A 24037-nucleotide genomic window follows, 5' to 3' on the forward strand; every position below is an offset into this window, starting at 1 on the left:
AACTAAACTATCAAAAACTAACAGTATGATTTCACACGATTTCACCGCGTCTTTAATAATACAGTTTGTGTATCAAGATTGAAATAGTTATTTGTATTAATGATCTGCATGATTTTGCGATATCCACGCTTGTCGGAATAAAAAGAGACATTTGGATATGTCAGCGACTCTAAACTTTGGTTGTTACACGAGAAGTGTATGACAGCCTTCTTTTTGTTGTTATTGTCTTTTTTTTACACTGTTTTGTAACGTTTTGAATTGTTTATTATTATTTTTTCATTACATGTACTTTTTATCGTGGTATTTTATTTAAGCAGATTGCCACTAGTCCTTTGGTATTCAACTGAAGATGCAGAACAAATGAAGCAAGCAACAGCAGCAGTAGGAGGAATGGACAAAGGTGATGTACTCTACAAGCCCAAAAATTGGATGTAAACTCAGATGACGACACCAGAATGATAACCTTCTCAATGAATAAAAAATCGAAACAGAATTGTCTGATACCTTAACGAAACCAGGATCTATGTATCTGAACCTACAATCTTATTGGCTGTGCTCCAACCAATAACACGACGAGAAACAGTGTCAACCTACATAGACGGATATATTAAAATGTAAACATTGATGTCAAGGTCAGCATAAATCAAAACCTGTATGTTAATGTTTCATAAAACGTCACTGCTCGTAAAACATTTGAAGACCGATCCCGCAATAGTGCCTCGCAACTGTCTCTCGAAATATTGTCTCAAAACTGTCGCTCACAAAATTGCCTCACAGCTGTCTCTCACAATATCGTCTCACAACTGTTTATCACATTATTGCCTCACAACTGTCTCACAATATAGTCTTTCACTATACTGGACTCATAGCTGTCTTTCACAATATTATTTCAACTGTCTCTCAGGATACTGGACTCGCTATCTAAGATATTTACTAAAGAACGTGTAATAATAATTTGTTTGGACGTCTGGAAGCAAATCTTTGAAGACCAAAGGGCACTCCTTGAAGACCAAGGCAACCCTTGGTGACATATTGTCATCAAATGTGAAGTAGGTATAAACTGTATCAGATGGTCAGAAACCCTACAATACTCTATTTTTCCCGTGTGATAAAAATAGACATGACGCAATAAGGTACACGAGAGGTTTTCTACCTGTTAATCCAGGGAAGTGTTTTTTTTTTTAAACTATCGCTGTATCTATCATTATATAAGACGATCTATATTTCCGTGAGCTATGAATTGATCCACGATTTACTGTAATGCACTGGACTCCAAATACAATATTGTGTACTAACAAAAGGTATTGGAAGTGGCTAGTAACATTGGTGACAAAATATGTATTGTTCTTAATACACGACCCCATACTCGGAGGGAAATAAACGTAACCCAAGTGTTATAAATTCAAACTTCATATACTAAATGTATGAAAATATTATATAGTTACTGTAAACAGAATTCAGTAAATGCCTTTTTAAATGCATCTAGCGTTAATACATATTATACATGACTGTCGTGAGGGCAAGCTTGTTGGACCAAATGCATATAACCATAACAAATAAGACAGACAACCAAGTTTAGAATGAAATTGGCCGTTTATTATATATAAACGACAGACCTGGAAATATGGATTTCCAAGCCTGAACCAACATTTAGTACATAACAAAACATTTGGTCCTAGGTGGGGATAAAAAACGCCCAAAGATGTTACTCTTGGATAATAAACAGCAAGTTGATCCTTGTACTATCATGAAATTATTTATTTAAGACAAAAATAATGCTCATTTTATCAGTAATATAACATGTGACACACTAACATTGTGATGAAATTTGAAACATTTCCGAATTTTAATAAGCAAAATTGTAATGGTAAATGTCTATTTCAGGTTCCGCCTAAGTCTAAAACGGCAGGGATTTTTTTGACATGGCGTAATTTATATAAGGTAAGCAATATGCTGTACATATTTTGGCATTCGAGGTTTTTGTTTAGATGGCAGTAGACAAGGATATGGCAATCTGGCAAACTGTTGTATGTTCCTAATAATATCTGCTATTCTGACTGCCTTCAATAATGCATTGACGATGAGCTGTTCTATAATGCTTCCAGTCGTAATCATTTAAAACAAGGGAAAATGCATTAGCATCCTTGCCAATGAACCTTTGAAAACAGGATATTACTTGATACAAAGCAAATATTTGAAGGACTGTTTTACATCACAGGTCAGTTTTCAAATCATTTTAAGACAATACGATTGTGATCCATCAGGTTACTGAAAAAAATTGTTGCTAACTTGATTGATGGTATTGACACCTAACCGCATATAACAATGTAGAGGTTTCACTTTTACTATCGCTTAGGGACAAATACAGTTTTAAATTCTTTCTTCGTTACTTTCTGACACATCAAAGTGTTGGAATATTTAAACAAAGTGATACAGATTCCGTACACTGGTACAGCGATGATTCACTTGTCAATCCATGATTATACCGGTAAGTATGGCAACACGTTTCCCCTCCAGTCACCAGTCACTACCAATCCGTGACCAATTGTTTTTATCCCAAACCCAATCAGTTAACTTTTGTCATTGTGTATAAAGTCTTTACTACCATATGTGGCAGGCATTAAGGTATAAGAGAGCCAAACCGTCAAACCTGGAAAATATCAGATATTCTAAAATAGATTTATAGCTTCTCTAAGATTTGAATTATCCGCGGGCAATTTCTTAAACATCAATCTAACCTCACATTAACAGAAGTAGTGAGGAGGATAAAAATGAATATCTATGGAGATTTTCTGGCGGTTCATAACCGTATGAACTGCAATGATTTTATTCCAGACAGTGTCCTGTTTTACGGGTTATAATTATAACACAATATCCGGAAGAGACACATTATAAACCAATCATTCATATATGGATATAGAGGCATATTGCCTGCATCCATTGATTATCATATTATAAAGATGGTGTTGTCGTTATAGCATTAAGACAATACAGAATATGATGCGCATGTTCCCGTTTTTCTCTCTCAAAGTTGATGGCACTTAGGCAGATTATGCATAAATGAACACTTAAGGTCGAGACTTTATACACCGCTAATACGACAAAGTGTTTCTACAGGTAAATAACGTTTGGTGACTCGGCGATACAAGAAATTATATATCTTAGTCAAATACAATTAATCGTATCCTCGGAGTGTGAAGGCTGTAGCTGCAACCATAGACAAACCAGATGGAAACTTTGACACGAAGGAAATGCATACAGAATATTGTGTCCCTGATCTTAAGTTCAGAGGGTTAAATTATATATATGTTTGTTATATTAATACATCACATTTTAAAAATGAAATGAAATACTTTTTTCTGATAAGCTTTCAATAATTTCAGTGTCACATATTCATGCTGAATATTGGCCCAGAGATATTTTCAAATGATGATTAATTTTGTGATTACATCCTCAAGACAACTTGCAATGCATTAGTCCTTCGCGATCTAGAGCTCTATCTAATCCCACTTCTGGAGCAATCATCTGAAGCATACAGTGTCAGGACTGGACGGTCATAACATGGTACTATGAATGTTTGGATAACGGACTGGTTGTTATCTAGGGCTACCAATGATATAATATTCTTTGGAAGTTTCATAGTCAGATAGGTATCCTTATCAAATAGTATCAGATAGAGACACATGACATCCTCGGTACACCAGTGGTTATACTCTCTACATCTCTGGAATATGTCATGACAACATCGGCTCAGTTACAGCCATCTTGAAAGTAAAACAAAAAAATACTGGACTAATCTTATAGTCGTATGCTTCCTATTTTGCGAATACTTATTCCAGAGGTACCGGGAGGGAGCGAAAAAGAACAATTTTGCGATGACATATTCCAGGGGTACTGTGAGCTAAGGGAACAATTTTGCGATGACATATTCCAGGGGTACTGTGAGCTAAGAGAACAATTTTGCGATGACATATTCCAGGGGTACTGGGAGCGAAAGAGAAAAAAATCCATTGATTATCATAGATGTAGTTACCTCTAGAAATAAGGGCACTTTTTGGTGGTAACTACCTAGGGACTCCAAATGGTCAATTGTTTCATGAATGATGGACATAGCAGATTTTCATCCACACAGAATATGTATCCAATTTTGAATCGAAAACATAATTGTTAGAGAGATTAACCCAAGTCCATCTACTAAACTTCAAATGTGGTGTGACTGGTACATAATCAATACATCTAATTAATTCAATAAATTGTCATTGCCTGAAAATACCCGAGAACTTATATGTGTATCTAAAAAGGTACTAATTTAGTCACCTTCAAAGAAGGAAAAGTCAACACACATGACAAATGATATTTCATATTCTGACAAATTTAATGAATAAATAACAATGATTCAAACAACATTTTGAGCTTAATATTATACCTTTGCATAACAGTTTAGTTTTAGTATTTTTCAACATCCTATCAACAGCTAATATGCAGAAATGATGCTGTCTTTATAGTGCTACCTCACCGAAGCATACTGCCAAAGACATCCAGCAGGACACACCATCCGGTCACATTATAGTGATAATGGGCGATTCAGTCTTCCCACTCATGATTTTCATACACCTAATTGTTCATATAGTAAAACAATGTTTATTTTCAACTATAATGCCATCGCTACATATGATAATGTTAACGTGTGTCTTATACAGTTATTGGACAAAACAAAATGGAGAATTTGTTGGAGACAAGTGTGATAAAAAACAAGAGGCCCATGGGCCTTAACGGTCACCTGAGATTTGAAATATTTCAGTTAATTTAATTTACCCTTTTTGGCCCCGCCCATCAGCCCTCAGGGGTCAGACAGGGCCAACATATGCATATTATCAAACTTTCATCCCATGCTGAAAATGTTAACCAAGTTAGAATGAATTCCAATAGAAATCAAACAAATCAGTCAAAAATGTAATTTCCCTATATAAACTATAGTAAAATGTAACCCCTCCCCAGGGGCAAACTTATGACCCCAGGGTCATTAAATTAATAAATTTTAGTAAAGCACCTTAAGACCCTTCCAACTATGAAGAGTATTTGATTCTACCTTATTTCGGTCTTGAGAAGAAGATTTTTGAAATTTCAGCCAATTTGACCATTTTTAGCCCGGCCCATCAGCCCCTCTGGGTCAATCAGGGCCAACATGTGCATACCCTCAAACTGCCATCCCAAGCTGATAATGTTAACCAAATTAGAATGAATTCCAATAGAAATAAAACAAATAAAAGTCAAATGTAATTTCCCTATATAAACTATAGTAAAGTTTACCCCCTCCCCAGGGGCAAACTTGAGACCCCGGGGTCATGAAATTCACAATTTTGGTAAAGCACCTTCAGACCCTGCCATCTATGAAGTGTATTTGATTCCTTATTATCCGAGAGTAGAGAAGAAGATTTTTGAAATTTCAGTCAATTTGGCCCTTTTTAGCCCCGCCCATCAGCCCCTGGGGGTCAACCAGGGCCAACATGTGCATGCCATCAAACTGTCATCCCATGCTGACAATGTTTACCAAATTAGAATGAATTCCAAAAGAAATAAAACAAATAAAAGTCAAAAATGTGATTTCCCTATATAAACTATAGTAAAGTTTACCCCCTCCCCAGGGGCAAACGTTAGACCCCTGGGTCATGAAATTTACAATTTTGGTAAAGCACCTTAAGACCCTTCCATCTATGAAGAGTGTTTGATTCCACCATGACTGGGAGTAGAGAAGAAGATTTTTGAAGTTTTAGTCAATTTGACCCTTTTTAGCCCCGCCCCTCAGGCCCCTGGGGGTTGGGAACCATATAATTTATTTACAATTTTGGTTGACCTTTAGCCATAGAAGCTTCATGCCAAATTTCATTGAGTTTGGTTTAGGGGTTTTGGAGAAGAAGTCGAAAATGTAAATTGTTTACGGATGCACGACGGACGACGCACGACGCACGACGACGGACAAAAGGGGATTAGAATAGGTCACTTGAGACTTTGTCTCAGGTGACCTAAAAAGGCAAGACAGCTGATAACAGGTTGTGAGGACAACCTATCTTATTGTGAACCCTCAGATACAATTTAATCTCTGTAAAGAGCTGTAGTCAGATATTCATGTTAACAAATTCCATATTGTCCTCAAAGCCAGTCAATAACAGGATTTCTAAATTGCAAACAAATCGCAATTCAGTTATTTTCGATATCATATACATTTGTACACCATCTCACATATGGGTCCATAGCGGACAGTCCATCAATTATACAAGTTCGGTTCTTCTTCACCCAGGGATGCTCCATATCAAATTTGGTTGAAATCTGCTTAGTGGTTCATGACTAGTAGTGAAAAGTTGCTGACAACAGATGATGTGCCATGGCTTAAGATCACCGGTCCCTCTGACCAATTGAGCTAAAAACATTCATCAATCTTAGATATCATGACTGACTGGTGGTGACTCTATATTTCGCAGGAAGAGGGTATCAGAGAAGACTGGGTTCCTGTTGTCACTGCTAGGAAATTATATCCTGTCTGACCCTTTCTTCAGATAAAATGGTCTGTCCTACATCTGGAACATCCTCTGCAATAACTGTCACTTTGCCTTGGCAACAGGTCACATGACCAGCCCACTGGTCCTCTCCGTCATCGTCCTGTAGCTGACACAGAAGGTTGTCATTCTCGTAGGTAGGGAAGAAATACCTGATGGTGAAAATAACATAGTGTCAGAGAAAATACTAAGATCAGAATATATCATACCCATGATTCAACATGAAGAATTCTAACTTCTGATTCATTATCAAAACAAATCAAAGGTTGATACAACCAATAAAAAGATCAAAGTTCATATACTGTACCTCAAACTAAAGATCCAGGATTCAGACATCTCAAACCAAGGACATCTCAATGTCAGTAACAATTAACAAATTAAAGATTTGATACCTTCAATAAAATGGACTCAAATATGAAACTTTCATCACCAAAAGGGTTTCGAGACTTCAACATAATTTCCTTTTTGAGTCGACCTCCCTGATGAAGGAGTTAAGTTTGAGAATAAAGAATCTTTAACCAAAGTTTGAGACATCTGACACCACAAACCCCAGAGACAGTAATTTTACTGGCCATTTTTCACAATACACCTTTAACAAGAGGGCCTGGTATTTAATGTAATGTGTCTGTTTTTGCATCACTACACTTTTTAAATATGATCAATCTGTATCAGATGTATTTAAACTATAGGGTTTCATTGGACCAGATATTGGTTTCACATGGTCATTGAGAACATGCAAACCTCTGGTAGACCTCATATTAATGAAAAGGTGTAAGTTTCAGCCAAACTCCCCCCAAACTCTCCACCAGAATTGATTGGTCAGTTTTGATTTGAGATTACTCCATCAGGCCATGTCTGTCTGTTAAATGTTGTAGTGTAAGTGACCTGGTGACCATTACAGTGTGAATGTGTCCGCCCCTAACCCCTCCCAGTGTTATTCCTAACCCGTACAGGTAACTGGTCATCAGACATCCCACACAAAAACACGCTCATATAAATTACCCAAATGTTACTTTATCAAAAGAAAAAAATTTCCTATCATGAAATCCTATCTTGAAAACAGATCCGGGGGAAAGTATACAAATCTCTTGAATTTGGAATGGATTTAAAGAGACAGTATACAACGACATGATAAATGGTCGACTTTGAAATCAGAACCCTACTTAATTTTGTCTGATGACAAGGAGCCATGTGGTGTCCCTACTGTGTCCACTGACACAGAATTAACACACACTTCCTCTGGGGCGAGCCTTGCTCCTGTTGGGCCCGCTCATCATCATGTGGCCACCGGCGGTCCTATATCACCTACCTGTGAGTTCTCACCTTGACTGGCGTTAAGTCGTTACTTTGTCTGCTACAGGTGTGCAAATAATTATTCTTACCTTACATTTTACGTCACATTAACGTTATACAATCTGCCAGTTGTCTGATCAATTTAAGGATTAGTTTGGCGGAGTTTAACAATTTTGTGTCAACTATGGCGATATATCTACAGATAAAGCAACCCTGAGAGATTTACATTTAGAACTGTACAACACCCTGCAAGAAATGATATCAGAAACAAGGGAAATTAAAACAAGAGGCACCATGGGCCTGTCTTGAGTTCTAGTTATATGTCTAAACTATATAAACTTTAGAAGTAAATGATGAATGAAGATAGCATCTTTGTTAGAAATGCTCTTGTGAAACCTTGTTTAAAGATCTTCAATTTCTTTATTTAGGTGACTTTCAAAGCACATCCAAGTCATTCAGTAGACATTTTGGTTATTCTGAACAATGTTTGTCATTCATTGTCATTCAACATCATAGTTTTTTTACCCAGCATGCTACAGGCCAGAAAGGAGTTAAGGCGAAAAAAGAAAAAAAAAAAAATCATGAAAATCACTAACTCGTAAAGCATGCTCTTTTTTGAGGTCCAGAATTGTTAATGTTCAAGCAACATTAACATAACTTAATCATGTGTGCAGATATCTTCAAAAAATTTAATTAGATATTACAACTAAACAAGGTGAGTTATCAGATATCAACAACAGACAAAATGATGACACCATTATAACGTCATGTCAGGTCATAATGTAATTAATATTTTAGCAGATACAAATATATATAAAAGTTGAATTTTCAGCAAAACTGGTCAAAATAAAAGAAAGAATATTGGAGAAAATGAAAATCCTTTTTAAATCTTGCTTATCAATATAGACGCAGCTACAAAATGTAGATAATATTGTCTGTAATGAAAAAGCAATTGATATGGAAGTAAATAATCTAAATACATGTACATTAAAGGGAGGTTTTGAGTAAGTCCTAATGCTAAACTTGTGTTTAGTTCATTTGGAAAAGCAGTAACATGTTGGGAAGAGAATTTAAAAAATTAAGCAACACACTAGCAAACATCTACTACTGCCTTTTTCTAAGATAAAATATTGACAGTCTGAGGAACATTTAGTCCTACCTCCGAGTAGGATCCAGTTTAACTCAAAATATCACTGACATCCCTCCTCTATAACGATGATAGTATGATGGATACACATATTAGTGAAATCCTATACTCAATAACTATAATTGTCCACAAAAATACTTCAATTGGCATCAAATGTGTAATAAAACGATGATTGACTATCGACCATTAAAACAGCCACGGGTAAATATTAGGAGCAATTTGAGGTATTGTTGGCTCTTTTCATTGGTCGTATCCCACGGTTACCTGCTCCATTGCCACCATGGAGGACTAATGTGATGTTTTAGAGTCTATAATTACTTGCGACAATCAGTAGCTCGGTCTACAGGTGCATCGATAATACACATCTACCCAAAGGATCGGCTTCGCCTCGTCCTTCTTCATAGCAAACCTGGCCAAGTGAAACCGTCGGACTTAATGGCGTGTGACCCGATCACACTGCCTCAGATCTCTATCACAGTGAGAAGCTCTCCCAGTGTCAGTAAGAGCTAGCAGGGCTAGTCAGGTGTCAAGCTTCATATTTCATCCATAATTTGCAAATCAAATCTTTTTTTTATTTATCACATATATATTCATGCCTATTGATAATGTCTTTTTATAAAAATTGATAAATAACTCTCGGTCCAGACATCCATCAGGGCATATCTGGACACAATCACGCGATCTAAAACTCATTGTATTTAATTCTAACTTTACGATCTCTTTACGAGTGACAGTGCCCCAACACTGTCCTCCCGAGCACACCTATTCCTATAATAACTAGAAACACCCAGAGACTCCCTTACACTATTTGATGAATATGCAAATGAGCAACAACCTGTGTGGATCAAGGTCAGGCCATTTAATAAGCACTGCCTGCCAGACCATTACTGCTCTACCTTGGTAACCTTAGATTTCAGAATTAATCTTCCTTATGTAGATCTAACAAAATTATTATTATCCTGTACGTGACCTGGTCAGGGGACGGTAACTCTGATAATCAGATAATATTTGTGGGAGGAATTGCAGCGAAACAGCAGAAAACAATTTTTTTTATTAATGAAGGGGCCATAACTCTGCAAAATAATGTCTGGCAAAAATGGTGATCGAACTTGGACAGCATTTAACCTTGTTATCGAGCTGAAGAAAATCTGTAAATAACTAGTTATTTCACAGAAACAGCAGAAAATGATATTATTAGTTATTCAAGGGGCCATAACTCCTCAAATAATGTGGCATTCAACTTGGTTGAGTCCTTAAGGCTTTTAACCTTGTCACGAAGTTTGAAGAAAATCTGTTAACATTTGTTGCAGTTATTGCATGGAAATGAAGAGTGACAGACGGACAAACCAAAATTGACTAGGATAACAGTGCTGAGTAGTTTAATTAAAATTACTTGTGTCTTTTCCTCTGGCTCATTCAAGTACAAAGGTAATTGTTACATAAATAACAAAATGGTGGGAATAAGTTGAAATGTATCCTAAGTAGGGCCCCTTATTATGTAAACCATGTTAAGTTTTCTTTTCATCACCCCTATCTATACCATGATGCCCCCTCCATTACATACATCTACTGTGTTGCCCCCTCCCCCTCCCCATTATGTATACATCTACTGTGTTGCCCCCTCCCCCTCCCCATTATGTATACATCTACTGTGTTGCCCCCTCCCCTCCCCATTATGTATACATCTACTGTGTTGCCCCCTCCCCCTCCCCATTATGTATACATCTACTGTGTTGCCCCCTCCCCATTATGTATACATCTACTGTGTTGCCCCCTCCCCCTCCCCATTATGTATACATCTACTGTGTTGCCCCCTCCCCCTCCCCATTATGTATACATCTACTGTGTTGCCCCCTCCCCCTCCCCATTATGTATACATCTACTGTGTTGCCCCCTCCCCCCTCCCCATTATGTATACATCTACTGTGTTGCCCCCTCCCCATTATGTATACATCTACTGTGTTGCCCCCTCCCCCTCCCCATTATGTATACATCTACTGTGTTGCCCCCTCCCCATTATGTATACATCTACTGTGCTGCCCCCTCCCTTCCCCTCCCCATTATGTATACATCTACTTGGTTGCCCCCTCCCCATTATGTATACTGTGTTATGGGCTTTTATCATGTACATCATGGCCCTGCACCCCCTCCCCCAATTGTGTAGACTGTGTTGTGAGCCCCCATTATGTACATGGTGGCCCCTAAGGTCCCTCATCATGTAAAATGTGTTGGGCCCACATTATGTACATGATGGGCCCATCAGTGACACAACATTCACACACACAGCAGTGCTGACATCTGCACTTGCTGCTCTCTCCCTATACAATCTCCAGTATATATACCAGGTAAACGTCTTATACAGGAAATTAACAAAAACGATATTCAACTCTTGAAATTCTAAACCAAGCTTTTATGTCACTAATGTACACTATAAAAATTTAATAAGAAGTCTTCGTAAAAATGCAAATAAGCAAAATAATATAAATAACACCTGAATTCCACAATGAAACTGATCACATAATCATGGTGACCCTTGACCTGTTGGATTGCGTTTTTGACATATGATTTGCTATGACCCCATGGGGATTACAGGGCTCGCCTTCGCTGACAAAACCAAGACCTACACTGCCCATACTTCAGACATATCAACTTTTACGACACATCAAAAATTACCATCTGAAATTTGAAATTAATTGAAAAAAAATAGTTGTACAATCTGGCCTTATAAACTTATGCATGTACAATTGAGAATGTAACAATGCTGTTTCGCTATAAATGTACAGATTCCTCTGCCAAACTCTAGGGTAGTGACACTAAATCTCATAGAAATCAAATTAAACGCAGATATGTGGTATCAACTCCTGTGGATTATTCAGTTTAAAATTTAGCTGTCCCGAGAAATTCCTTCAGGGAAGTCGATATATTTATTTTTTTATACAAGTCAAAGGGTTTTTGTACTTTAGTTTAGACCAGGTTCAAAATTTACATAACTCCAGCATTCCCGTAACAACATCGTTACATTTCAGACATTTATGTTATCCCATGTGTTTCTTCTGGTTTCAATGTTTTCAGATTCATTTTCTGCTTGTTCATGGTAGATAGAACTGATATCACACTACAAATTTACATACAAGCATAACTGTTTTAAGAAAAAGACTCATTTTCTTAAATGTTGGGTCTGTCTTGATGTCAGCCATGGCCAGAAATTGAAAAAATAGTATTTTAAACAAATCAAACTCATCAAATTTATTGTTTAATTATTTTATAATTATTAAAATGGTTCATATATTTTTATTTGTCTTCAAAAATTATGTGGTAGCTGAACACAAGATGTTTTCCAAACAATGTAACTGATGATTTCACCTGTCAGCTTTAGTTCGTTGTTTAAGATCTGAATGGAATAAACGATGTATTAAATCATTTCAATGAAATATTTTGGTCATAGATCTTTTTAGTAGAACAGGCTCTTCTTTTCCATATCATAATCCAAGATGGTAGCCAAAATTTTCCCTCTTGCATAGTCTTATAATCAGGGAGAAGCCCACCGCCTAATTGTTCCCTATTTTCAGTGTACTAGCCCCCTGGGCTTATATATATATGCAGTAAAATACAGTATATCAATCAGACACCTACTTTTTGTGTCCGTGACATAAGGAGAACTTAGAAAGAAGAAGGCCACATTTCTGGTGGGCCTGTCTAAGGGTCCAACTGCAATTCTTTGTAAACCCCAAAATACAAAATTTGAAATTTTATTGAAGAAAATCATCAAATGTATTTTTCGGCATAGCCGTATGGTATTCTTTCGGTCCCGGATATGACGCGACAGGTGGCGTCACTGGTCAAGATGAAGTATGTGATTGGTCAATGTAACAGTAAATGCAAAATGCAGATATGCAGTTGAAAAAGGAATGCATGCTGAATAAGTGGATGTATCTTTTCAAATGACACATTGATAAAATTATGTATATCATAAACAGTCTTATTATCATCAAAAATCATTCAAACTGATATAATTTTGTTATTAGTTCGTTGATTTATTTCACCAGCAGTTTTACATTATAACCACCAACATTAAAACTATGCCGTTTATCTTTTTTAAAGATATATCTTGTTTGAAATCATCATTATTACCTCAAAGGGAAGCAAAATTCATGTATAAGGCAAGAAGTAAACTGTAAAATATTACATATAGAAAATACTGGGGTTATAAGGAATTATTAGTAACATCACCAAATATTTTGTCTATGAAATTCTCACATATATACAGCAAGTTGGTAAATTCATGGAAGACAATATTCATGTATTACTCAGACAAGAAAAATACTTGTACACAAAAAGAAAAAAACCCCACTCCATTATAATTTCAATTGGTCATCTGCAATTTCCATATCAATTAAAAACTCTCTTTACCAAATGATGAAATAATTATGACAGAGTGGATCAAAGTTTTATTTTGAGATTATAACATTTATCTTATCCTATAAGATATTCTGTCATGTAGATGAGGAACAAACATCAAGAAACACGTGAAGATAATACACACAAGTCACACAAGATTAGGAGATAATCCGCAATTGTTCTCTTTCTCCGTAATATACTGGAATTGTAGACAAAAGGTAAGAAAAAAAAAAAAAATCTGGCTAAAACAACAGCATAATCTTCTGTTGTGAATAGTCTGGTTTTTAATAAAGAAAAGCGAAAAAAGCGGATTTAGAGATAGAGTTTAGGAGATGTTATAGTCAGACGGATATTGTGTTATACAAAGGTTCTTAATGCTTGACAGGCACGCCTTCAATTCTACCGTGGATACTCACAACTTTACATTTCAACAATGGCTACTCCATTCAAATTAAAATATTGAATTCGGAAAAACAGCTATCAATACCAAAGAAACAAAGGAAACTTTAGAGCAGGCAACACCGTTTCTGAAATGGACCTTTTCAAAATGACTTTTAAAACATTTAAAAGCACAAAGAAAATGGCTGAAAAACAATACCCAGCGTGAAGGTAAGCTATTGAAAAACACTAACTTATCTGATTAGTGTAATGTTACTGGGCATAATACACCCGAGTTGTATGTCATAATATACATTACCATATACTCTCGTTAAAATCTTATCTTTCTATTATTGTCGTTACGCTTTCTACATTGAAATATCGACTGAAATAGAACTTTTCTATTTGGAAGTAACTGTAAACTTCAAAACTAGACAGCAGAACGAACAGTCTTTAAAATTCACCAAGGTATATTTTATCAGATCTGGTTCGAGTTACGATGGTACTGTTACAAGGAACGGATAGCATCAGTAGCAATTCTCCGACTGCGACCATCTCGGCCCAATTAATTAGGCGAAGACAGGTTAATTAGGGGGAGTTATTCAGGTGAGAGATGGACCTTCTGTTTTTTTTCCGATCTGGCACCGGAACTCTCTGCTATCTATATTTTGACATCTCTTGCTTGTCAACAAACACAAACCTCACATTACTCAGACAGAACACCCAGATTTATCCTCGTTTTGTTTGTCCCATCAATACATTATCTGTCCTGGGTCAAGGTCAGAGACAAAAACACTGAGCACAGCAGATCCTCTTCCTTTACTGGTAATCCTAAGTCTCTGACACCATGCAAGAGACATTGTTTCTGGCCTCCTCGTATCAATTACACTGTAGTCGTTTTACTCATAGGCCATCTTCATTTTATATTGAAGATAAAAGTCTGCTGTCAAATTTTTCTGGTCATACTGTATATGCATCTTACATTTTGAAATAGAATGTTTAAAAAAAAAAAAATATCAATAATCAATGCTGTTATGACATTTTCTATAAGTGAAGTGGACATTTCTTAAGTTTGAATTATATTGGTTTTAGGGAATGGCTTTTAATCAGCTCATATTGTATCATATACACTGTACATGTATTGATTTATATTTAGCAGACATTACACTGAATATGAGAGAGACTCTGTCTCAAGTTTTAAGGGGCTTGACTGAGAACAATTAAGCCCCCTTAAAACCTTTGTCAGTGATTCTTACCTCAGGGAGGATTTTTTTGCAGTAAGAATATTTTGATTGAAAGGTCAGAGAAATACAATTTCCATGTCAAGGTATGTCAAAGAATATTGATGAAACTGGGGGCATGTCATCTATTAGAAATGCAAATTTATTATGTTATCAATGTTTAGTTCTGGCATGTTTTTAATTTTCTCAATTGGTAGAGCATTCGGCTGGTGTTTGGAGGGTTCCAGTTCGAACCCTGGCCTGGCTGCTACGTTTTCTCTTTCTCTTGTTACATATCTTATCAGTTGTAGTTTTGTTTCTGGTCAATATGGTGATTTATGCTGTCATCATATTTACACATTTTTCACGTTACTATCACGTAACTTCTGAAAATTGATATTAAATGAATAATTTAAGAGAAAATCATTCTACCTGAAAATTGAATTTATTTGAAACAAGAGATCCCAGAGGGATCTTGGCGCCCACCATTGAATGATCTTCATAGGTTCCATGTCAGATTGATCTTTTCTCTACTTTTCCCTTCCTCTAAGTCTTACTAATCTGTGTAAATTCAGAAACAGCCCTCTATAGCTTCAAACAAGGGGAACCTATATATAAAATTAAAGATTTAGCGATAATGGCTGTCTGTCGACCATGTTGTTTTTGGATTGGTCCCAATATGCAAAACTAGGCACTGAGGGGAACCTACATATGAAATTTGAGAAAGATCTCTTCAGTACTTTCTGAGAAATAGCGATAACAAACTTCAATTGTCAAAATCCAAGATGGCTGCCTGTCGGCCATGTTGTTTTCTGATTGGTCTCAAAATGCAATATGCATAACTAGGCACTGAGGGGAACCTGTGTATGAAATTTGAGAAAGATCCCTTCAGTGCTTTCTGAGAAATAGCGATAACAAACTTCAATTGTCAAAATCCAAGATGGCTGCCTGTCGGCCATGTTGTTTTCTGATTGGTCTCAAAATGCAATATGCATAACTAGACACCAAGAGGAACCTACATATGAAATTTGAGAAAGATTCCTTCAGTACTTTCTGAGAAATAGCGATAACAAACTTCAATTGTCAATATCCAAGATGGCTACCTGTCGGCCATGTTGTTTTCCGATTGGTCTCAAAATGCAATATGCATAACTACCCACCTAGAGGAACCTACATATAAAATTTGAGAAAGATCCCTTCAGTACTTTCTGAGAAATAGCGATAACAAACTTCAATTGTCAAAATCCAAGATGGCTGCCTGTCGGCCATGTTGTTTTCCGATTGGTCTCAAAATGCAATATGCATAACTAGGAACCAAGAGGAACCTACAGATGAAATTTAAGAAAGATCCCTTCAGTACTTTCTGAGAAATAGCGATAACAAACTTCAATTTTCAAAATCGAAGATGGCTGCCTGTCGGCCATGTTGTTTTCCGATTGGTCTTAAAATGTAATATGCATAACTAGGCACCAAGGGGAACCTACATATGCAATTTGAGAAAGATCCCTTCAGTACTTTCTGAGGATTAGCGATAACAAGAATTGTTTATGGACGGACGGACGGACAGAGGGACGGACGGACAGAGGGACGGACGACGGACCACGGACGCAGGGCGATTTGAATAGCCCACCATCTGATGATGGTGGGCTAAAAAGCTCCAAACCATCACACATGTAATATGAATTTTCTTTTCAAGGTTGATAATTTATTTTACAAGTTGACTGATACTGATAGGATGTAGAAGCAAAATGAAAAAAAATCTGCTGTTCGGTTCGTTCAACGCCTGCTTCATGTATGTTGAATACAGAGAATTTATCAGCTTTCCTATTAGATAAAATTTTAAAATGAAAATATAAAAACTCTGGTTTTAAATTGTGTTAATACACATGAATGCCACTCGCCCATTAAAAATGTATTTACATAATTTCCATGGAAACCAATATATAACCGAAAACCAATTACCTAGATCTGGCCGATACAAACGACAAATTACATTGTTAGGTTAAAACTGAACATCAAGTGCTAGGCGGTCTACTGATGAGATTAAAAATATATTTCAGAGTATAGTCTCTGTCTTGATGTCATCAAATTGAAATGTCCCATAAAAACATAATCTTTAACTATCATCTAATGGGAAAAGTTATAAAAGCTCAAGGTGACCTTCAAAACGGTACTGTAGCTACACTCAACCTAAATAAACCTACTTAGTACTCGTGTACTGTTAAATAATGGAATTATTTACTTATTTCTATGACATGTGCTGTAGCATGCCTAATGCATTAATTGCCATGAAACTATGAATTACTTACTGAAAAAGGTACCCAATACTTTGCAATATGCCATGTCAATATGGCTTTTCGACAGTATGGTAGCATTTCAAATACTTCAGAGGTTGCTAACTTATTCAATATATTTTTATCCTTCAAAAGAAAAGAAATACTTCAAAAGCATTAAGATGTATATGTTGAGCTTTAGCTAAACAAAAGTAATTCTTCTAAAGCATTAAGATGTATATGTTGAGCTTTAGCTAAACAAAAGTAATTCTTCTAAAGCAATAAGATGTATATGTTGAGCTTTAGATCTTACTTTTTAGGTAAACTATGACCTTTGCTAATTCAATGAACAATGAAGGACCGCAGCCTAGATGTCTAGAAACTCAATATTATGTTAAAACACATTTTCTGTGGACATCTAGAATGTTTCAATCAATTTAAAATAATTGATGAAAGATAACTACAAGAATGTACATCATGACACATGTATATAAAAAAACCCTCTGTAATCTAGATAACTTTTAGAAACCTTTATAATCCAGAAAACTTTTAGAAACCTCTATAATCCAGATAACTTTTAGAAACCTCTATAATCTAGATAACTTTTAGAAACCTCTATAATCCAGATAACTTTTATAAACCTCTATAATCCAGATAAATTTTAGAAACCTCTATAATCCAGATAACTTTTAGAAACCTCTATAATCCAGGCAACTTTTAGAAACCTCTATAATCCAGAAAACTTTTAGAAACCACTATAATCCAGATAACTTTTAGAAACCTCTATAATCCAGATAACTTTTAGAAACCTCTATAATCCAGATAACTTTTAGAAACCTCTATAATCCAGATAACTTTTAGAAATCTCTATAATCTAGATAACTTTTAGAAACCTCTATAATACACATAACTTTTAGAAACCTCTATAATCCAGATAACTTTTAGAAACCTCTATAATCCAGGTAACTTTTATAAACCTCTATAATCCAGATAACTTTTAGAAACCTTTATAATCCAGATAACTTTTAGAAACCTCTATAATCTAGATAACTTTTAGAAACCTCTATAATCCAGATAACTTTTAGAAACCTCTATAATCCAGATAACTTTTAGAAACCTCTATAATCCAGGTAACTTTTAGAAACCACTATAATCCAGATAACTTTTAGAAACCTCTATAATCCAGATAACTTTTAGAAACCTCTATAATCCCGATAACTGTTCGAAACCTCTATAATCCAGGTAACTTTTCGAAACCTCTATAATCCAGAAAACTTTAAGAAACCTCTATAATCCAGAAAACTTTTAGAAACCTCTATAATCCAGATAACTTTTAGAAACCTCTATAATCCAGATAAATTTTCGAAACCTCTATAATCCAGATAACTTTTAGAAACCTCTATAATCCAGATAACTTTTAGAAACCTCTATAATCCAGATAACTTTTAGAAACAGCTATAATCCAGATAACTTTTAAAAACCTCTATAATCCAGATAACTTTTAAAAACCTCTATAATCCAGATAACTTTTAGAAACCTCTATAATTCAGATAACTTTTAGAAACCTCTATAATCCAGATAACTTTTAGAAACCTCTATAATCTAGATAACTTTTAGAAACAGCTATAATCCAGAAAACTTTTACAAATCTCTATAATCCATAAAACTTTTAGAAACCTCTATAATCTAGATAACTTTTAGAAACCTCTATAATCTAGATAACTTTTAGAAACCTCTATAATCTAGGTAACTTTTAGAAACCTCTATAATCTAGATAAATTTTAGAAACCTCTATAATCCAGAAAACTTTTACAAATCTCTATAATCCAGATAACTTTTAAAAACCTCTATAATCCAGAAAACTTTTAGAAACCTCTATAATCCAGATAACTTTTAGAAACCTCTATAATCCAGATAAGTTTTAGAAACAGCTATAATCCAGATAACTTTTAGAAACCTCTATAATCTAGATAACTTTTAGAAACCTCTATAATCCAGATAACTTTTAGAAACTTCTATAATCTAGATAACTTTTAAAAACAGCTATAATCCAGAAAACTTTTACAAATCTCTATAATCCAGATAACTTTAAGAAACCTCTATAATCCAGAAAACTTTTACAAATCTCTATAATCCAGATAACTTTTAGATCAACCTCTATAATCCAGAAAACTTTAAGAAACCTCTATAATCCAGATAACTTTTAGAAACCTCTATAATCTAGATAACATTTAGAAACCTCTATAATCCAGATAACTTTAAGAAACCTCTGTAATCCAGATAACTTTTAGAAACCTTTATAATACAGATAACATTTAGAAACAGCTATAATCCAGATGACTTTTAGAAACCTCTATAATCCAGATAACTTTTAGAAACCTCTCTAATCCAGATAACTTTTAGAAACCTCTATAATCCAGATAACTAGAAACCTCTATAATCCAGATAACTTTAAGAAACCTCTATAATCTAGATAACTTTTAGAAACCTCTATAATCTAGATAACTTTTAGAAACCTCTATAATCTAGATAATTTTTAGACCATCTGTGAAGTGTGCCTAAGAATTTCGGTCACTAAATATTAATACCTAGGCTACAAATGAACTGTCAGGTTACTGGAGAAGAATTCAAGCCTACATTTTATTTATGTGGCAGGTTTTCTTGAGAAGAAGGATTTAGAAGGTGTGCATTCGACTGTGTCTATTTTTTTCTTATTTATTTACATATATGACAATAAACTAGAACGGGATTGTGACATGGACAGCAGGAGGACGGGAGAATGTGGACATATGTCTGGGGGACGACCTAGAAACACACCTGTCTCACCAACACACCTATATATCATACCTATATACCCTCAACACTGACACAATTTTCCAACCCATTACCTGTACACTTCCCCATCATTAGAAGTGATGGTAGATATAGATTTTAATGTGAAAAAATTTAGATTACAAATATTTGACATTCAGAGAATAGATGCTGAAAACTTGTTTTTTTATGTATATTTTTTTTTACCAGAGAAGCGGTTACATTTCCGATTAAAACCCATCCCCATTACCTCAGCCCTCCACCCTAACCTCCATAATGTCAACCCTTCACTCCCACCCCATTACTTCAAACCTCAAACACCAACCTCCATCCTCATTGCTTTACCTTCACCCATCAACCTCCATCCCCACCACATTTCATTCACCCACCAACCTCCATCCCCACCACATTCATTCACCCACCAACCTCCATCCTCATTGCTTTACCTTCACCCACCAACCTCCATCCCAACCACATTTCCTTCATCCACCAACCTTCATCCCAACCACATTTCCTTCATCCACCAATCTTCATCCCAACCACATTTCCTTCATCAACAACCTCCATCCTCAATGCTTTACCTTCACCCATTAACCTCCATCCCCACTGCATTTCCTTCATCCACCAACCTCCATCCCTTCCATTACCTTCCTTCCAATCCTCACTCCCCACCCCAATGCCTGATGCCTATTGGTCTACTCTCTGGATTTATCTATATCTGTAGCAAATTATGTCAAATACATTTTTGCTTACAGACAGAACCAAAAAAAAATGTTATTAAAGAAAACTAATTTGATAACAAATCATGTTGAAATTAAAGGACGAAAAACTCATTAAAAACTGCACTCATCTTATGGAGTATATTTTATGCATGGAAACTCACAAAAAAGACAAGGATTTTTGACATTAGCCATCTCCCTACATCTATACTCCTGGGAACTTGTATCCCCTACGAAACGGTCTCAAACCAGTGAGCATTGATATTGGCTAGATCAGTTTAAATGTTTCAGGGCACGATAGATTGTATTGTGTGCATCCTCCACATGGTATCCCAAATAAGATTTATACCTACATGGCTGAGCGACTTTCCATTTTACTGTCATCTCGAAGTTCACGTCTGAGTGACCCCGATACGACCTTACACGGTGACCCGTGGTAACGGTACTCGTACAGTAATGATAATCAACATGTCTTTCCTTTCCTCCCCGATGCTTCAGGCCCTTTGTTAGGTCAAAGATCACTGTCAGATTTCTATAATGTTCATATATTTTGACACAACTACTTTCACTTCCCTCTGCAAACCAACCAGTTTCAGAGATAAATCTTGTGGTCAGGAGGAGAAACAAATGACCACTTCGGTGACTTCCGCCCACTTGAGCTATGGTTGTCGTCAAGGTCACCACTATTATAATTTGTTGTGTTGGTCTATTTTATTCTATAAAAAACACAGATTTTTTTTCATCCTCAACACATGTTTGACTTTGTTAGCAATGAAAGTGTTAAGCATTGAACGGCCTTGCTATGGTATTTATGGTGGTTATAAATGACAGAGCTACACAGACATATAACAAAACTATATTTTGCTTTTTGCATTATCTGAAATAGAATAAGGGTGTTTTAAAAACCACCTCCAAGGCTCATGTGAGTTATGCATTTGATGTCATCAATGGGCTTTTTCCAATTTTCCCAAATCCCCAAAATGGATCACAGTTAGAATATTTCAATATTTTACCCTTCAATTTTTTTTTGTAAACATGTAACTATCTTAAAATATTCTAAAAAAAGTCTTTCTAGTTTTTTTCAGGTCAAAACAAAAAGCATTGGCCTTGTACATGTCACTTTTAATGTATGTCATATTGAGCTTTCATCAGTTATTATGATGTAGAAGTAAATTAACAATGTATTCCATTCTATTCTTTGTAAATTCTCATTCATTCAAACTTGAATGACAATAATCAATTTTCCATTTTCGAAATTGAATATCATTGGTGTAGAAAATTACGTTTTTATCAAAATAAACAAACAACATCTAACATGTACAACAAAGAAAACTACTTTCTTTTTCCCATATAAGTACTGGGACATTCCATTTCCTCGTCATCATAACCTGGCCAGTACCGTCATTTTCCCACAATGCAGCTGGGGGTCATGCGTGACAGTACTAGATCTTCCTGATTATTTCCATACCTTTATTACATTTGTGTCGAATTTCGATGATTAAACTAGTAGATAAGACTTGTGGTCAGTTTGATAATTATGGTTTAAACCTGTCAAGGTGCTTTTGAAGTAATTAATGTATGTTTGAGTCATATATCAAAGCCTGGCTAAACAGCTGTATTACAGTAGGTATCAGAGCATTGTCATAGAATAAACAGGCATTGAAAATAAAGAGGGAAATTAATTTTCATCAATTCTATTAGTTTTTCATATACCACTTTTGAGTGGTAGGACAAACCCGCTTATAATTTAAATGTAATGAATTTTTCATAACATCATTGAATATAATGTATAAGTAATATTTCAATATGGTCAAGACAGATCCATGCCTCTTTATTTCTTTTACCAGTAGTATGGCTGTCCCTCTGTCCAGCCAATGTTTTTGAGACATATTGTCCCTGTATCCAGCCAATGTTTTTGAGACATATTGGCCCTCTATCCAGCCAATGTTTTTGAGACATATTGTCCCTCTATCCAGCCAGTGTTTTTGAGACATATTGTCCCTCTATCCAGCCAGTGTTTTTGAGACATATTGTCCCTCTATCCAGCCAGTGTTTTTGAGACATATTGTCCCTCTATCCAGCCAGTGTTTTTGAGACATATTGTCCCTCTATCCAGCCGGTGTTTTTGAGACATATTGCCCCTCTACCAAGCCAGTGTTTTTGAGACATATTGTCCCTCTATCCAGCCAGTGTTTTTGAGACATATTGTCCCTCTATCCAGCCAGTGTTTTTGAGACATATTGTCCCTCTATCCAACCAGTGTTTTTGAGACATATTGACCCTCTGTCTAGCCAGTATTTTTGTGACATATTGTCCCTCTCTCCAGATAGTGTTTTGGAGACATTTTGCCCCTCTGTCCAGCCAGTGTTTTTGAGACATATTCTCTCTCTATCAAACCAATGTTTTGGAGAAATAATGTTCTACTATCCAGCCAGTAATGGAAGAATCAATATATTTCCCCACTTGTCAGCCAGTAATTAGGAGATATATTGACAATTTTGATATGATATGTTCTAGAGGTGGCCAGTATCATAACTGCCTCTACAGATCCAGACAGTTTTGTTGATAACAAATGCTGTATGGTAGTAGCAAATAATTGACCCTTTAGATATCTATACTTTCCTAGCACATCATTTATTTGTCTATAAGAAGCCAAGGTTTAGAACTGATCATCACCTTTCAGAACATTTACCGTACATGATTTCCCCTTCAATTTTTCAGGACATTTACCATAAATGACTTTCATCTATCCTTTTTCAGGACATTTACCGTATTTACCATAAATGACTTTCATCTACACTTGTTCAGGACATTTACCGTACATGACTTTTACCTTTATTTTCTCAGGACATTTACTGTAATTGATTTCCCCTTCAATTTTTCAGGACATTTGCCATAAATGACTTTCATCTACACTTTTTCAGGACATTTACCGTACATGCTTTTCACCTTCACTTTTTCAGGACACACCTATTTTACACAAGACTTTAAACTGGTATTAAGGTAAATGAGACCTACAGGTATGGTTTCTCCCCGAGATACAGGTGTACGCCTTAAGGTGGGAATATCTACCTGTACAGGTACATCAAGGTCTCCAACACCTACCTCAATGTACCAATCTAAGGATGGCATTCTGTGTACACTTCCGACCCTTTGTTCCAGCCCTGAATGCTGTCACGATATAGCATGCTACGCTGTATACTTAGCTTGTCTGTATAGAGTCATAGATCACATGTAATTATCC

General features: G+C 35.7%; 1 protein-coding gene across 1 annotated transcript in view; it reads right to left on the reverse strand.

Annotated features, from left to right (window-relative positions):
* Positions 1 to 6031: 6031 nt before the first annotated feature.
* Positions 6032 to 24037, reverse strand: part of LOC117330491 (zinc finger protein 277-like) — a 35715-nt gene continuing 17709 nt past the window's right edge. Inside the window, exon 13 of the mRNA XM_033888797.1 lies at positions 6032 to 6706. Within this exon, the coding sequence (XP_033744688.1) occupies positions 6520 to 6706 (187 nt within the window). The 3' untranslated portion in view covers positions 6032 to 6519. The remainder of the gene's footprint in view (positions 6707 to 24037) is intronic.

Source organism: Pecten maximus, chromosome 7 (genome assembly GCF_902652985.1).
Source record: "Pecten maximus chromosome 7, xPecMax1.1, whole genome shotgun sequence".
In the NCBI taxonomy this organism is placed as follows: domain Eukaryota; kingdom Metazoa; phylum Mollusca; class Bivalvia; order Pectinida; family Pectinidae; genus Pecten; species Pecten maximus.